The sequence below is a fragment of the Furipterus horrens genome, unplaced genomic scaffold, assembly GCF_987537825.1.
Source record: "Furipterus horrens unplaced genomic scaffold, mFurHor1.1.pri manual_scaffold_13, whole genome shotgun sequence".
Classification (NCBI taxonomy): Eukaryota; Metazoa; Chordata; class Mammalia; order Chiroptera; family Furipteridae; genus Furipterus; species Furipterus horrens.
Genome location: NW_028327183.1, coordinates 92,891 through 108,893, shown reverse-complemented (window position 1 = coordinate 108,893; position 16,003 = coordinate 92,891). Strand labels below are relative to the sequence as shown.

Here is a 16,003-nt window from a genome sequence, read left to right as displayed (position 1 = left end):
ACGTGGCAACCCCTGACTCGGCCCAGCGTGCGTTGGTAGGGACGCGCTCCTGCCGTTGCCAGGGCCTGGCCCAGCGGGCAGAGTCTCGCGAGGATCTCCGATACTTCGTGCGGGGCCGCCCAGCGGTTGCTGGGAGACGGCGCAGCTTCCGCCTGGCTGGCGCTTCAGTCCGTGAGTCGCGGCGGGGCCTGGACGCTGCAGCCATGGTGAGGCCTCCGCGGGCCAGGTCGCCGGGGCCGGTCCTGCGCTCAGAGACCCCGGAGGGAGGCCTGGGGCGCTGGGTTCCCGGAACGGGGACCTGTGTGCTCCGTGGGGAGCATGCCCGGGGTCCTGTGCTCGCCGGGGCGGTCATGGGACCACGCCCCCTCGGCCTCCCAAGGCCCAGGGCGGATGTGTCCCGAGCAGAGAGCTCGACTCAAGGGGACGCCCTCCCCAGAGTGGGAGGCTCAGAGCCTGGGGTGTTCCAGGGGCCCGGGGCACACGGGGCCCCTGCAGGAACCTGGGGTGCAGAGGACATCCTAGGGTCTGCAGTCTCCGCGAGGGGGAACCTAGGGCATGCCCGGGGGCTGGAGGTCCCTCTGTATCGGGGGGTTCTGGACAGAAGGCCCGTCGCCCAGGGGCGCCCAGGGCATAGCCTGGCCTCATCTGTCCTCACGGAACGGGGCCCTCAGCTACCCCCGCGCCCTTCAGGCGCTGTCAGTGACTCGGTCCCCAGACAGGGGCCGCGGGGCCGGTAGCTGGTGGGGACGATGTCTCCGCGGGGACCCCTGCAGTTGGCTGTGAGGGTCCGAGACTGAGCGGCGAGGGACCTCGCGTGGGTGGACTTCTGGGAGCGGAGGGATTAGTAGTTTGGAGTGAAGACTTCAGTGGACGCGTCTGTGAATATCAACTGCAAAAAAGGCCACCAAAAGACTTCTACACTGTAGCCAACATGGCCGCATTTGACACCGGCTCTGGGGCTCTTCCTCCTGAGGCCAAGTGGCTTTTGCGTCCACATCAGGGAAGGTGGTCCTTGCCATGTACCAGGAGTGGATCTGGTCCAGTTCCCCTCCCTTTCGGAGGGAGAAAATGTTCTCTTCTGAAAAGGAAGGTTTCTCCTCGCTTCTCCAAAGGCATCAGTAGAGCATGAGTGTGGCCGACGGTCCCCACCGTAGGGTAGCGGGACCCGTAGACGGGGGCCGAGGAGACGGAGGGTCCTCTCCCCAGAGACCCGAGGGAGCCAGCCAGCCTGAGGGCGGAGCCTTACACAGAGCCTCCCTTCCTCACCCAAGCCTCTCTTCTTCACCCAAAGGCGCCCAAAAAGAGAGGAAAAGGCAGAGGTACCCCGATTGTTGACGGGCTCGCTCCGGAGGACATGAGCAAGGAGCAGGTGAGCACGGGGGCCCTGAGCCTCGGCCGGGTCCTGGGCGGGAGTGGGTCAGTGGCGCGGCCCATCTCGTGTGCCAGGGAACGCACCCTCCTGCTGCGCTCCGAGCTGTGCTCCCCTCCCTCCCTCAGGCTCCTGCAGCTCTGTCCCCAGCAGCGCACCCTCCCCATCTCCGCCATCCCCGCCTTCCCCAGGGCGCCAAGCCGTCACTCAAGCGCAGTGCACATTTGTAAAAAAATGCAATACAGCCATTGAAGAACTTTTTTATAGGGTGGTCGGAATTTGGAAGGAACGTCTTTTCTGATATAAAGGCTATTTTTAAGGTTCTGCCTTTTCTCTCAGTCTTACCCTTTTATGTACCTGATGGTTCTGCATATAATACCTGAGTATATAGTATTCTTGTTTATTTACCATGAAACATCAGGAATTATTTTAAGCCACTTATCCGTGTTCACGAAGATAGGGGCTAGAGAACATAATGGTATAATTCCAATTTTAATTAGAAGGTTCCTGAAGACTAGTATGTGGCAAATCAGAGAGGACGCTGGTGCCCCCCACACCCTCCAGGTCCCTGGTGGTGGCCTGGGGGCGTCCACCACCGGGCTGTGCTAGCTGGGGCTTACTGTCAATAACCCTGACTTCTTTAAATAGTTTTAAAATAAAAAGCAAATACAAAGCAGATTAACAGGGTCATATGGGCTGAAGTTGGATGTTGAGCAAAGGCCCTGAATACTAACGAGTGGCTTAAATTTACGTCAGGTCCTTGAATAATGTTTTGCTATAACGGAGGAACTTAGCTCTTCTTTGAGTCAGTAAAATGGGTTTCCTTACACGTCTGCAGAACCTGTCCGCGACATTAAGTAATGACTTAGTGCACATGCAGCAGAACCGTGAGCGGTTTCTGCAGAGGGTGGCGACCGTGAGCGGTTTCTGCAGAGGGTGGCGGGTCCAGTTTGTGTTCTGGAGAGGTCACTGGGCTGCACACCGCATGCCCCAACAGCTGGCTATCTCTTACCTCCCTGTTTACTTCCGGTCACTGTGGTGACAGCGCTGAGTTGCCATCTGTCTGTCTGCAGAGGCACAGACAGACCCCTGAGAAGCACTGGCGTACAGTAGGCCTGAGAGTGGGACTGCCGCAGTCATTTCACTGAGTGGTCACCCTGTGGGTGTCCGGCCCCAGGGCTGTCTGCGTACATACTGATTTTTAAAGAGAAACTAGAAATCTGCATGTTTATAAGAAATCTGAGTATTGAGAGATTGCAAATCGAATCCCGTGAGACAGTCATAGTAAGTAGGGGCCCGGTTTAGACTTTGAGTGACACCAAAGGTTCGTGACAGGAAGATGTCGTCATCTGCGGGGCTGCAGTCACGGGCTGGGTGCCGCATCTCCCTTGCAGAGGCCCCCGCCGGGGTCCTCATCCCAGGCCCTCTGAGGAGGGGCTGTCAGCAGAGGGACATGCTTGGTCAGTGGCTGAGGTGTGCTCAGAAGATCCCGGGAGCCTGTTCTATTTTTTTAACCTTTTTGCAGATTGGCAGTTGGCTCTGGACCAAACTTCTTCACTGTTAGGCATCTACTGGTTCTGTATATTTTTTGCTTAACATATGTCTTTAAAGCGGAATGAGTCTTCATTCAGCATCATTTTCTGAACATGTCTTTATGCTGCTGTATCATTTTCATAGCTATGAGGGGGGACCCAAACCCCCTCCCCCCAAATTTATTGATAAAAATTTGTGTATTTATTCTTCTGTTTAAACTTCACCTTTAAGTACTCTGCATCTGATGCCATGCGCCTATTGAGATGTGTTTCACACTGCTCACAACAGGTTTTGAGCTCGTCGATTATGATGCCTTTTAGTGCTTCTGCCATTTTTTGTTTCACTTCTTCCAAATCAGCAAAACGTTTCCCTTTGAGGACTTTTCACCTGGGGAACCAAAAAAATATCGCTCCCATTGAGATCAGGCAAATAGGGCAGGTGAGGCACAGGGGTCATGGCCGTTTTTAGTTAAAATCTGCTGAACACTCAGTGTGGTATGGGCAGGTGCGCTTATAAATCACCCATCATGACGTGGACAAACATGTTGAGGCAGTTTTCCAAACAAATTCACTGAAGCTGAACGCAGCCTCTCACAGCACTGCCAGCTGCTGCACCGACACAGGTGGGTTCCTAGACCACTCACCTGGCGGGGGAAGCCTGCACCGTTAAGGAAGGGGCTGCCCTCCAGAAAATAATTCCATTTTTGGAGGGGTCCCCCCTCCTGTGTATCTTTGTGTCGTATAATCTGGTTGATAGAGTAATTTTCAACCATTTCTGTATTTAAAATAATCTTAGGTAATTTCTTTTTTAACATTTTAGCTGTCTTGATAATGGTGTGGCTAATAGAGGAGAAAGCTCCTGTGTTCTTTTGAGAAACTTCCTTAGTATAAATTCCCAGAAATGGATGAAAATATGTAAGCATAGGATTATTGGCCCAAAGCAGATTTTTGCTCTTTACTGGACACATCCTGTCCTTGGAGCCTTCCTAGCACTGTTTTACCTCCTTTTAGCTCCTACGTGTCTTTAGATGAGCGTGGCCCCTACCTCTCTCTCGCTTGCCTTTCTCCTCTCAGGTGCCTCTCAGGTGGGTGGGCCCTGCTGGGTCCCTTGCAGGCTCTGCTCTGCCGCCAGGTGGAGGGGCACATTGCCCACATCCGGGAGGAACTGGACCGAGAGCGGGAGGAGCGCAACTACTTCCAGCTGGAGCGTGACAAAATCCACACCTTCTGGGAGATCACACGGAGGCAGCTGGAGGAGAAGAAGGCCGAGCTGCGGAACAAAGACCGGGAGATGGAGGAGGCCGAGGAGAGGCACCAGGTGGAGATCAAGGTGAGTGGGGCTGGCCCGCCTGTCCCTCTAGGGTCACCGCTGAGATGCTGGGTGGGGTGGAGGGCATTTTCTCTCTGCTTTGGGGTCACAGTCCTTTGTGTGCCTTACACTGGGAACCTGAGGTATTTTTTTTATGTAAGATTATGTACCTGTGCAAGTGAACACGCATGTGTAGGTTAGCTGATGAGTAGGTGAGCGTGTTTGCAGGTGTGCGTGAGCAGGTAAGGATGTGTGTGAGGTGAACAGAGGAGGTGCGCATGTGTGTGCAGCTGAGTAGGTTGTGGTTCCGCCTGCAGGTCTACAAGCAGAAGGTGAAGCACCTGCTGTACGAGCATCAGAACAGCCTGACGGAGATGAAGACCGAGGGCGCCGTGGCCATGAAGCTGGCCCAGAAGGAGCACCGCACGCAGGAGGGCGTGCTGCGCAAGGATATGCGGGCTCTGAAGGTGGAGCTCAAGGAGCAGGAGCTGGCCAACGAGGTGGTGGTGAAGAACCTGCGGCTGGTGGGTCTCTGCAGGCTGCCAGGGGTGGGCATGCAGCAGCATTCACATTTTTGTTTAAAAGCAGTCACATCATCGCAGTTAATTGAAGTCCTGTTTAAAAAAGCCTGCAGCCAAGCAGACCCACTGTGGTGGCCAAGTGTAGAATTCTGTGTCAGAGTTGAGCAACCCATTGACATGAGGAGAATCCAGCTGAGGGTTCCTCTGCACATGCTGCTGATACCTGACCTCTAGCCACTCTCCCAGGATGCACATCAGGTTCACACGGCCATTACCATGTCCAGCTCTCTGGTCCCTAGGCAGCTGTGGCTGTTCTCCATGCCAGCTGGGCTCATGAGCACCTGGCCCACTTTTGACACCTTTTGGTCCATTTTGAGGGATGCTGGCTGGGACGTTCCACTGGAGGTTGGCATTTGTTTGCTGAGGGCTTGCAAGGTGCCAGGCCCTGTTCTGATCTCTGTGGAGAACGGATAAATGCCTTTCCACGTTGGGCTGATGGTCTGCAAAGGAGAGACTTCATGTGACAAGAGAAAATAACCTGTGTGGCTGTCTGGAAGAGCTGAGTTGGGTTGGGGGGCAGCTGGGAGTGAGACAGGCTGCATTTCCCTGCAGGGCCCTCTGGGAATGCCTCCTTGAGAAGGTGGCATTTGGGCAAAGGTGGTAAGGGCTGAGCCAGACCGGGGGACCAGGCCAGGAGAAGAGGCGGTGCCAGGCCCGTGTGAAGGCCAGAGCTCGGCTCAGAAGCCATGGGAGGCCTGGGCTCTGACCCTGGTGTAGTCGGGTCCTGCGGAGGATTTGGGCAGAGGGTGGGTGTGTCTGACTGCAGGCTCAGAGGCTCTTCCTGGCCGCAGGTTGAAAAGACTTTCCCAACATACTCGTCTCATGGGAAGGCAGCCCACCCTCACTGGACCTAGAAAAAAACTCTAAAATTGCAGAGTTTGCAGCAAAGTCTGAGGGTGCTAAGGTTTTGGACCCTCAAGAGTGGTGTGGTCTTTTCGACACAGGCACATAGTTGGCTGGTTTCCAATGAATTAAGTGATGTGAGGCTGTCTGCTGCCTGGATATAGATTAGTTATGTGGTCAGCATTCCCTTTTGTATGAAAACACTGCTGTAAAAATAATGAACATTTTTTATTGAGACTTTTAGTACAATAACTGTCTATTGAAATAATTTTTAATGTGGCGCTAGGCCACGGCTTGAGTAGGTGGGCAGGCGCCAGGGGAGCCGGCAGGTGTGTGTGTGACCACACCTCTGCGGCCAGCAGGGCGGCCGGGCCAGGGGCCGGTGCACTCGGCTGGGAAGGTCTGTGACGTTCTCTCAAGCTCAGAGCTGACTTTAGCCAAGGGAGGTGAGTCATGAAATGTGGACGCTGCTGAAGCCCCGTTATTCTGGGCATGGCCCACAAGCTCGGAGATGAGGGTCTGCTGAGCTGGGCTTTCTGTAGCTTCGAGGGCAGGGCCAGCCTCTCTGTCGGTCACCTAGTAACCCACCAGCTTTTGCCTCTGCAGAAGCACACAGAGGAGATCACCAAGATGCGGAATGACTTCGAGAGGCAAGTGCGAGGTCGGTGTCTGGCAGAAAGTAACTCTCTTCCAGGGCTTATGCCCACAGGGCTGATGAACCAGGTTAGAACAGCCCAGATATGCCCATGTCACTGGGAGAGGCTGTGGTCCCCACTCCTGGCCCAGACCAGTGACCAGGATCAGGAGGAGCTCTTTAGTCTTTCCCATGGCTCCTCGCCTGAGCAGCTCTGTCTGGTCCTGTCACAAAGCCCCAGGCTATGACTGGGTGGCTAGTGACCCCTGGGATGTGCGAATGCTCAGCTGTTGGGAGCCCCCTGTGGGGGTTGAGTAGCAACAGCCCCCACAGGAAAGGACAGCAGATGTGCGGCGTGCACAAGTGTCCCCTGAGAATGAGCAGGGAAGCTCAGAGAACCCCGTTCTCAGGCAGCCGCGGTCCTGCTGGCTGTTCCCCGCCGAGCTGCTGTGTGTGCTGCTGCCTTTCAGAAATCGAGGCCAAGTATGATAAGAAGATGAAGGTGCTGCGGGATGAGCTTGACCTGCGGAGGAAGACGGAGATCCACGAAGTGGAGGAGAGGAAGAATGGGCAGATCAGCGCGCTGATGCAGCGGCACGAGGAGGCCTTCGCAGACATACGCAGCTACTACAACGACATCACGCTCAACAACCTGGCCCTCATCAGCTCCCTCAAGGTGCCGCCCTTGGACCCCGTCCCCGAGCAGAGCGCTTCTGACAGCGCCCAGCCCTGTCCTTGACCGAAATCTCCCAGTCATGTCACCTCTCTACGCCGGTAGCTGACACAGGCGGTTGCCCTGGTGTAGGGTAGGGAAACTGCTGCACACTCGGGGCTGAAGGCTCGGGCAGGGCTGTGGTGGTCGCCCAGCCCGTGGGACGCGTGGTTCATTGTCGGCCAGGAGCCGGCGGGGACGGAGCTTCTGCAGTTGTGAATGCCCTTCTGGGCATCCTAAACAAAGCCTCATCTTGAGGAAACTGCATTCTTAGTCTGGAGTACGTTAAAATTGTGCAAAATAGTGTGCGTTCATACATAAAGACATCCCGGCAGTGAGCTCCGCCGGTGCAGCCCGCTCAGCCACCCGCTTGCCCTGCTCCCCCCAGGAGCAGATGGAGGACATGCGGAAGAAGGAGGAGCGTCTGGAGAAGGAGATGCTGGAGGTGTCCACACAGAACCGGCGCCTGGTGGACCCACTGCAGAAGGCTCGGGAGGAGATGAGTGAGATGCAGAGGAAGCTGGGCGACCACAAGCGGGACAAGCAGATCCTGGTGGTGAGTGTCTCCCGCTTTCCCTCCCTCCCTCCCTCCCTGGCTCCTGGGCCCTAAAGAGAGCGGAAACCCCCGTGATGTCTCCTGTGGCCTATGCGAGGTGTGGCCCTGAGCATAGGAGGAGGGCCGAATCTCTTCTGTGACTGGAGACCTGGCAGAAATGTAGTCAGGTGTGTCCTGGGAGACAGGCGTGCCCACCCGCCTGCCCCAGAGGGGCTGAGCCATTGTGTCTTTGAGTCAGTTCTTTCTGGTGGTTGTTTTTGGCCTAGCTCTCTCCCAGGAGCCTGTTATGAAGCCTGAGTGCCTTCTGTCCCCCACCCCTTCCTTTCTCTGCAGTGTACAAAGGCACGTTTGAAAGTCACTGAGAAAGAGTTCAAGAGCCTGCAGTGGGAACACGAGGTGCTGGAGCAGCGGTTTGTCCAGGTGAGCAGCCAGCAGCCGGCATCAGCCGGGGAGTGTCCTCTGTCGGTGCCGACTGATTCCAGGTGGCCCTGCTTCCTGCTCCTCCCTCTCTGCAGCTCTCGAGGCAGGAGCTTGTGGCACATTCTGTGGAAGGCCCAGGGGTCCCACGGAGCGGGTCCATGGTGGGGAGCAGATCGCGCATCTGCCTCTCAGGCTCACTCCTGCAATGCAGGGAGGTAGCCTGGCCCTTCCAGTGAGCATCTGTCCCCTCTACATACGTGTTTCTACTGAACTGTTATGTACATGTTGTGAAGATGTCATGGAATCTTGAGTCTGCAGGTAACGATGAGAGGGTCCCACTGCTGCGCGGTGCTGGTCCTCACAGGTGGTACCAGCCTTGAACCTCCCTCCCGGCACCTCCTGTGTGTGCAGCGAGGGGTGACTTCCCGCCTTAAACTCGGCGCTTTCCGTGCTGCGTCTGCTGTGCCTCCGCCCAGGCACTCCGTGCTCCCTGGCAGGCGCTGTCACTGATGCAGCCTGTCCCCCGGCAGCAGCCCCACTCCAGTCCTTCGCTGTCACAGCTCCTCTTTGGGCAGCTGTGTGAGTGTCTCTCTCAGGAAAGTCAGTTCCTGGCTGGAAGGTTTACATTCAGCTTTCGGAGAGGCTTCCCAGAGGGTTGTTCTTAGATGGGGTCTCACCCAAGTTGCCCGAGGGGCCGCCTCCCACATGCACCCGCTTTCAGGAACTCAAACTGCCGATGTGCCTGGTGGAAAATGTGCTGGTCTGAGATTTCCAGTGAGTCCAAGAGGCCCCCCCAGCAGAGTGCAGGGTCTACCGCAGGCCTGGTCCATCCTGATGGACGGGAGCATCCCTGAGCACATGAAGCCCCCAGTCTTATTCAGGGGTGCCTCCGAGGGCCTGCAGGCTGCAGCTGCCGGAGGCACCAGGTCTTGGCATCGTGGCCTGTGGAGGTGGGGTGAGGGCTGCCCCCTTTCCACGTTTATACCACGTGTTGGTTTTTCACAGTGCACAGTTAAAGGTAACAGACTTAGGAGGTGAAAAAGCATTTTTATCAAGTGGCTCCAGGGCCAGTGTCACCCCTGGGGTTCTCGGACTGGGGCCCCCACCCCCAAACATTACTTCTAGGGTTTGATGCCCTGGATTTCCCATGGGACGATCAGGAATATATCTGTCCTGAACCCTCTGTGCGGCCTGTCCCATTCTAAGCACGTGGCCTCTGGCTTCCTGGACACCTTCCTCAGGGAGGGTGCAGCGGGGTCTTCTGCTGCCTTCCGTGGAGAGTGGGGTGCAGGCCGTGTGGATGGCAGGATCCCAGGGCGGGCCTGGTTGGACGGCACCGGGAGGGTGTGCTGGCCCCGGGGGAGGAGTGGCTCAGGAGCAGGTGCCTGCAGGTGCAGCAGGAGCGGGACGAGCTCTACCGGAAGTTCACTGCGGCCATCCTGGACGTGCAGCAGAAGACAGGCCTCAAGAACCTGGTCCTGGAGCGCAAGCTGCAGGCCCTGGGGGCTGCCGTGGAGAAGAAGGAGCTGCAGCTCAACGAGGTGCTGGCTGCCTCCAACCTGGACCCTGCAGCCCTGTCCCTGGTGTCCCGCAAGCTGGAGGTAGGCCCCACACGGGCTCCTGGGGTCACTGGATGGGGCCGGGGGTCATTTGTCTCATTGTGAGACCCTGAGCATGTCCAGCCTCTGACTCTCCAGTGGACACACTCGGTCAGTCCCGGGGGGCACCCCACACTCAGTGGTTCTGCTCTCGTCCAAGGTCCCCCCGCTCCCTCCTTCACTGTTGAACCTTCGAGCCCTGGAGACCACTGCCACGTCCGTTGCTCAGGACGGGCTCAGCCGCTCCTGTCGGGCCCTGGGCTCAGCTGTTCTCACACTTTTGGGCCTGAGCCCCTTGGGCCTCTGGTGGCCAATCCAGACACAGGCCCAGGGGACAGCCAATGAAGGCCTTAAGCTGTGTCCCACCTGGGACACTAGGGTGAGCTGCCTTGGCCATGAGCAGCTAGGCTGGGGGTGGGCCTTTGCAGGGGCTGCTGGCGAGGGCTTCCCCGAGGGAGTTACGTCGGGGTGCAGGCTAGAGCATCTGTTCAGCCGGGTCCAGTACTCTGGCACGGCTCTGTGCTGGGACTGCCCCAGGCTCAAGACACAGCAGCAGACAAGACAGGTGAGGCCACAGGCCCTCCTGCTCAGCTGCTGCCTGGGACCCACCAGGCAGAAGCCCCAGCAGCACTCAGCAGGTCCACTCTCACCTGGAGGCAGACCTCGTCCCTCTGTTCCCTTGACCTGGTTTTGGGGGTGTCACAGACAGAATGGTGATGTGGGATAAGGGATGTCGGTGCTGCCAGGGAAGTGGCTGAGGTGCAGATCCCAGCCAGCTGGGCGACCTGTCCCTGTCGGCACATGGGCACCTGGGGGACAGATGCGGGAGCATCTGGCGTCCACGTCACACTGAGGCCTGTCCCAGCGGTAGGTGCCTCCTGGTGAATGGGGCCTTCCTGAGAAGCAGATGTGGGCCACCGTCTGTGTACAGGTCTCCTTGATCCCGGAAGGAGATTCGTCCACGTGTAGTTCAGCTGGCTTTGCACTCTGTCTGCTCACACTGTCCCCAGGCCCAGAGGGGGTACCTGTGAGGTCCTTATGTCTGTGTTTAGACACTGCAGGCTGCTTGCCCCCACCCAGCCTGCACCTGAGGCCCGACGCACGCACTGGTACTGCCAGCTGGGCTGGGGAGGCTCTGAAGCTCTCAGCCGTGCCCCCGAGTTTGTGGCTGGTGGGGAACCGTGGCAGATTCTGGGCAGGTCAGACCGGCTCCGAGAGCCCCCAGCACCTGCAGGAAAGGCCCAGGCAGGTGGATGTGTCGCTGATTGAGGAGGGCTGGGAGGCCAAGGTGAGGTGCCCGTGTTCATGCTCAGTGGCTGCAGTGCCTGTGGGACCCGAATCGTCTGGGTCAGACCGCAGGGGCTGGGCACTCAGGCACCCAGGCAGGGCCTTGCCTGGGGCTGGAGCTCGTCTCTGCGTTGGTGCCGACTTCCGTGTGAATCACCAGTGATGTGATGAGGGGTGAACAAGTCCCGGGCACGGGGCTCCATGCCGCTCCGGGTGCATGTGGGTCAGCTCTTGCCTTTCCTGTTTGGACCTGTCAGGCCTGTCTCTGACTTACAGAAGCTGGTGCTGCCTCCCTTCTCCTTGGAGACCTTTCCCCATAGCCTGCTCCCTGCGTGCCAGGCAGTTACTCCCCAGACATCTGGGGTCCCAGCTAGAGCCCTCGGATGCCCCTTCTGTCTTGGTTCAAACACAAGTCTCCAACTCATGTCTGTCTTCTCCCCTCAGGACGTTCTGGAATCAAAGAACAGCACCATCAAGGACCTGCACTATGAGCTGGCCCGAGTCTGCAAGGTGCGAGGAGCCCCGCCTTCCCTCAGGGCCGCGCCCCCAGGCAGGGCACACAGTACCAGCCCGCTTGGCATATGGGCTGGGGCACGTCCCCACCCTGCTGTCCCTCTTAGGGCTTACCCTGTGTGCATGTGGTCTCATGTAGCAGCTCCTCCCGTTCTGTGTGACCTTCAGACCCCAACTCACGAACCACAGCATTGACCTGGCCTCAGGTGATGGGAAGGGCCTCCTCTGCTCCCCAATTAAGGCCCACTCTCCTCCAAGCAGGGGACAGTTACGTGTGTAACCTTTTCTGAATCCTTCGTATGTCAGATGAAAGCTACACGCCCTTTCCCTGCCTCCCACAATGGGGGAGGGGCCGTGAGCACCCTGACTCTCCTGTTGTCTGTCCCATGAGCCCTAGAGGCCTGGCACAGCACCCCGGTGCTCTGGGCTTCGCCTGTGTGGGTGCAGACACAGCTGCCTATGCACACATTTACCAGGAGCAGCCCCCAGAGAGACACATATGCGCCCGTAGTTCTGTGGGGTGGGCGTCACCGCCTGGTTCTGTCACATGGGAGCCCTGGGCTGTGTACCCATAGGTGAAGGCAATGCCTGTCACCCTTGGCCCTCCCCAGCCTCCCCTGCCCATCTGGACCCTTCCCTCAGCTGGCCTAGCACTGTGATACCTGTGCACACAAAATCGGGGCCCTCTACAGATCTTTGCAGCTCTTGGGAGGGTTTCCGTAAGTTGCATGGGACTGTCAGGGGTCCCTCGTACCCCAGCAACAGGTAAGAGCCAAGCCAGGCTCCCCGTTCCCTCCGGAGCTTGGCCTCTAACTCTCGACCCCAAGGCCCGACATCCTTTTTTGACAACGGCGAGGATAAGGTGCCCTTGGGAGCCTCTGCTGCAAGCGTTTCTCACGCGTCACCTCCTCAGACTCTCCCGGTCACGCGGCGCAATTCAGCCTTTTAAACACCCGTTTTCCAGAGGCAACAGAAACCACCCTGCACTCCCCTGGAACGGGGGGGGGCTCTCCTCCACACCCACAAGGCTTCTCTGTCATTTTCCACCCCCTCCCCTCCTCCACAGAGCTGGGCAGCCTGAGCGAGGGTCAGCCTTGGTGTGGCCCCTGCTGTGGCCCAGCCCTCCTGACACTTCTCTGTCCACACAGGCCCACAATGACCTGCTGCGCACCTACGAGGCAAAGCTCCAGGCCTTCGGGATCCCCCTGGACAACGTGGGCTTCAAGCCCCTGGAAACTGCCGTGATGGGGCAGACCCTGGGCGAGGGCCCCGCAGGACTCGTGGCCACCCCAACGTAGCCCCCCCAGGACTTCTCCCTGTGTGACATCCCTTTTTACACACCACGGGCAGCAGGTGTGGTTTGGATTTCTTGGGTCTGCAAATGAAGGCTTTTCACGTTTGCTGTGTGTCCAGGTGCACGGCTGGCAGAGCGGTGTCGGGCCACCATGTCTGCTTCTCTCCGAGCTGCCCCCACCCCTCCCACCTCAGGCCGGGCAGCAGCAGCCGGGCTCTGGGCATTGACCACAGCAGCCCGTGGAGGCCACGCTGATTTTATTGATGCACAAGTCACAGCTGATGCTGGGAAACGGGGGGCCGGAACCTTCCACAGGAAGGGGGGCCTGTGGCCCCCCGGGAACATGGAGCCCACTGTGAAGGGCTGGGACGGCTCAGGCCATGGCGGCGTCCGGCTCAGCTCCCCCGGTAGGTGGTGTAGGACCACGGGCTCAGCAGCAGTGGGACATGGAACTTGTGGGTCTCATCTGTGATGATGAAAACAACCTGAGAAGAGAGGCACCAGGAGAGTGCTGAGGGTCTGACCTCAACGCTCCCAGGGACACTCCGGAAGCCAGGACCGGTTGGGGGGCTAGTTTGGGGGTGGTGGGCAGGAGCCCCAGGGCAACCAGCCAGAGCCCAAGGCTGAACCCTCTCCAGAAAAAGCACTTGGCTTGAGGGATCCCCTAGGCCCGCCAGGCTTCTCAAGGGGTCCTTGAATGGGCCCAGACAAAGGGGAGGCAGCAAGGTTCGGCCCAGTGAGCTGGATGGGGCTTGGTGACCCCACGTGTCCACAGGGCTGAGTCACCCCCTACACTGCCCACTACAGCCTGACCCCAGGGGTCAGGGCAGGGACGCCTTTCTCCTAGGAACTCAAAAGCAGGTGAACTCACTGCCCATCACTGCCCTGGGAGACAGGGAGGGGCGTTTCCCAGTGCAGGACCTTGGGGTCACAGTGAACCACAAGTCTCCACCCTCCCAGCCTCCACTCTCACCTCCACGTACGGGTAGAAGCTGTCCTGCCCCCTTTTCTTCCAGTAGTCCTCGGTGTTGAAGGTCAGCTTGTAGGTGCCCACCTTCATCTGGCCTGGCAGCAGGAGCCCAGGGCAGCGGCCATCGGGGTTGGTGTAGCTGGGGAGGGTAGAAGGGGGTGAGGGGAACCCCTGCTGGGCTCCTTGGTCCCCCATACCCCACAGCCTCAGCCGCCTCTGCAGCCTATCTCAGGATGGACTCTAGGGCCTGGGGTTCTGGAGCAGCTGCTGCACAAATCAGAGAAGCAGGAAGGGGAAACCCCCCACTACCTACCCTATGAGCAAGAACCTGTATCTTTCCAGATTTTCGCTAGTCACAAGTATGCTTATTTATAACCGTGCAAAAACGTAAAGTGGATCTAAGTATTCATACTGTTTTGTAACCTGGGCTTCTCAATACACTGTGGGACTCTGGCTCAGTCCCCAAAGGAGTTGTGTTCAGACCACCCAGTCCCGCCAGCTGTGCCCGCAAATGTGTTTGCACTGTGGTCAGAGAGCATCACATACCAGCACTTTGGGGGGCTGGGGAAAGGGTCCGTGTGACCCCCGCAGGGGGACTCCACGTGTTCTTCCAAGACCAGGGCTGACCCTCATATGGGACATGGACCCCCAGCTTTTGTGAAGGGATAAACAGGCAGGGGATGAGCTCCAGACCCTCAGGCCCTGAACCTTCAGGAGCAGCTCCTCATTTCCACCTCCAGCACAGCCTCCCTCAAGGCCAGCGTCTGTTCTTGCTCACAGGGCCTGCCCAGTCCCAGCGTCAGCCTGGGCTGGGTGTCCCCGCGGAGTGGAGTGGGGGGGGGGTGACTGTGCCTTGCCTCTCACTGCCCCAGCCTCCCCATCTGTAAAAGGGGCCATTAGGGTGTCTTGAGAATAAAAGAACAGAAGCAAAGTGCTCTGCGTGCTGCCTGGTGACAGCGAAGCCGTTCCGATTCCTCCTCAGGCCTTAACCAGCTCAGCCCTCGGGTGTGAGGCCGTCCCGGCCGGGCTGGGGTTGCACAGCCGACGAAACAGGCAGCAGGGGCTGTGGGGGCCCTGCCATCAGCACTGGGGGCACGGTCCTCGGCTGGGGCCCACGCCTGCTCCGGTCCCGGGCCGGAACTCGGGCTGACCCCGTGTGGAGGGGGGTGGTCTGGACTCCAGCCCTGCCCCAGCCCTCCTACCTCTTCCTCAGTTCAGTCCACTGTTGGCCATGGTCCTCGAGTCTGGACAGCCGGAGGCAGAGGCCCTGTGCGGGGAGCCCCGAGGCAGTGTCCAGCACGTGCGTGGTCAGGGGGCTGCTGACCGGCTCCATGCCTCTGCCCTGGGCCCGGAGAGGGACGGGGTGAGTCTCGAGTGCACAGCAGCTGCGGTGAGGCCACAGCTCAGAGTCAACAGCCCCAGGGGGCAGAGTCCCAAACTGCCGCCGGGGGCAGTTACCGATCAGCCCTATGAGGCCGTGGTGTGGACATACTGACGTACAGTTCGTAACCCTCACTGACCTGTTCCCATCCGTCCCCACTAGGGTCCCCTCCCCCTCCACGACGGCCGGACCGGTCTCCTTGTTCTCCCTGAACTCAGCTGCGTGTCCCCTGGCTCACGGGACCTAAGCCCCAGTCAGACGAGGGGCCGGAACCCTACTCCCTACCTCCAGGGACCCCAGGTGTCGCTGGAGCGTGCGTAGACGCGGGGCGGCCCCGGAGCTCATGCCGGCGACTTGGAACAGCTCAAGATGCCAGAGGTCACCCCACACCCGCCAACAGAGGGGCTCCTCCCCGTCCGGCCCTGGCCGGCTCCTGTCACCTCCCAGGACCCGGATCCACGTGTCTGAACAAACCGGGGGCAGGTTTACGTCGGCGCCACCAGGAGGGACCCGGGACTTCGCTCCCGAGGGGCCCAGGCGGGCGACAGGGCGCACAGACCTGCGGGGGCGCGGAGGCTCCTCCCGGGCGGAAGTGGAGTCCGGGGGACCAGCGGCGCTGGGCGGGGCTCGGGGCGGGGGGCAGGTCGCGGGGCGGAGCGACGCGCGGGCTGAGCCCGGGCCCAGGGCTGGGCGGTGGGGCGCAGGAGCCCGAATCCCCACCCAGAGCTGCAGGAGCCGGGGAGGTTGTTTACTTCTCGGGGACGCTCAGGGTTTGGATGGAAGCCGCCGAACGGTCAGATAAGGTGTCGGATGCTGACTGGCCCCCACAGGCCATGTGACGGTGCCTCAGTTTGTCCATCCGTGAAAAGGGGGCGGTAACAACCCCCGAGACTGAGACGGGTCCACGGGCGGAAGCGGAGCTCCGCTGTCGCCCTCACCGCGGTGCCGGCTCTCCTGGCCCCGCTCCGGCCGGGCTCTGGCTGCATCGACCGTGAAACGAGCAG

The 16,003-nt window shown here is 59.2% G+C and overlaps 2 protein-coding genes across 9 annotated transcripts; one reads left to right on the top strand and one right to left on the bottom strand.

The window, feature by feature from the left end:
- The first annotated feature begins 121 nt into the window (after nt 1-121).
- DRC4 (dynein regulatory complex subunit 4) lies at nt 122-12,754 on the top strand. Of its 3 annotated transcripts, none has more exons than XM_090261120.1 (11): nt 122-206; nt 1,292-1,369; nt 4,034-4,231; nt 4,528-4,734; nt 6,241-6,295; nt 6,739-6,944; nt 7,369-7,536; nt 7,870-7,956; nt 9,354-9,557; nt 11,286-11,351; nt 12,503-12,754. In XM_090261120.1, exons 1-11 carry the CDS (start codon nt 204-206, stop codon nt 12,650-12,652), a joined length of 1,422 nt encoding a protein of 473 aa, XP_090117246.1. In that variant the 5' UTR covers nt 122-203; the 3' UTR covers nt 12,653-12,754. The 3 variants fall into 3 exon arrangements, with proteins under 3 accessions (XP_090117246.1, XP_090117245.1, XP_090117247.1); XM_090261119.1 differs by having other exon boundaries at nt 9,348-9,557; XM_090261121.1 differs by lacking the exons at nt 122-206; nt 1,292-1,369; nt 4,034-4,231; nt 4,528-4,734 and having other exon boundaries at nt 6,295-6,357; nt 9,348-9,557.
- A 134-nt stretch (nt 12,755-12,888) lies between these two features.
- LOC149993877 (5-hydroxyisourate hydrolase-like) lies at nt 12,889-15,617 on the bottom strand. 6 transcript variants are annotated; one of them, XM_090261128.1, is made up of 4 exons: nt 15,559-15,617; nt 14,821-15,003; nt 13,622-13,757; nt 12,889-13,133 (listed from the first exon to the last, which is right to left on the bottom strand). In XM_090261128.1, the coding sequence occupies exons 2-4, from the start codon at nt 14,949-14,951 to the stop codon at nt 13,044-13,046; spliced, it is 357 nt and encodes a 118-aa protein (XP_090117254.1). In that variant the 5' UTR covers nt 14,952-15,003; nt 15,559-15,617; the 3' UTR covers nt 12,889-13,043. The 6 variants fall into 6 exon arrangements, with proteins under 6 accessions (XP_090117254.1, XP_090117255.1, XP_090117258.1 ...); XM_090261129.1 differs by having other exon boundaries at nt 14,821-14,960; XM_090261132.1 differs by having other exon boundaries at nt 14,821-14,960; nt 15,285-15,606.
- Nucleotides 15,618-16,003: the final 386 nt, after the last annotated feature.

Excerpts from the sequence above, each read along its gene's own strand:
- DRC4 (XM_090261119.1), top strand. Across the intron at positions 6,945-7,368 it reads CCCTCATCAGCTCCCTCAAG|GAGCAGATGGAGGACATGCG; the intron begins GTGCCGCCCTTG and ends TGCTCCCCCCAG. Across the intron at positions 11,352-12,502 it reads AGCTGGCCCGAGTCTGCAAG|GCCCACAATGACCTGCTGCG; the intron begins GTGCGAGGAGCC and ends CTGTCCACACAG.
- LOC149993877 (XM_090261132.1), bottom strand. The coding sequence starts at position 15,344 with ATGAGCTCCGGGGCCGCCCCGCGTCTACGCACGCTCCAGCGACACCTG. Across the intron at positions 13,758-14,820 it reads TGGACTGAACTGAGGAAGAG|CTACACCAACCCCGATGGCC; the intron begins GTAGGAGGGCTG and ends TACCCTCCCCAG. Across the intron at positions 13,134-13,621 it reads GCTTCTACCCGTACGTGGAG|GTTGTTTTCATCATCACAGA; the intron begins GTGAGAGTGGAG and ends CTCTCTTCTCAG.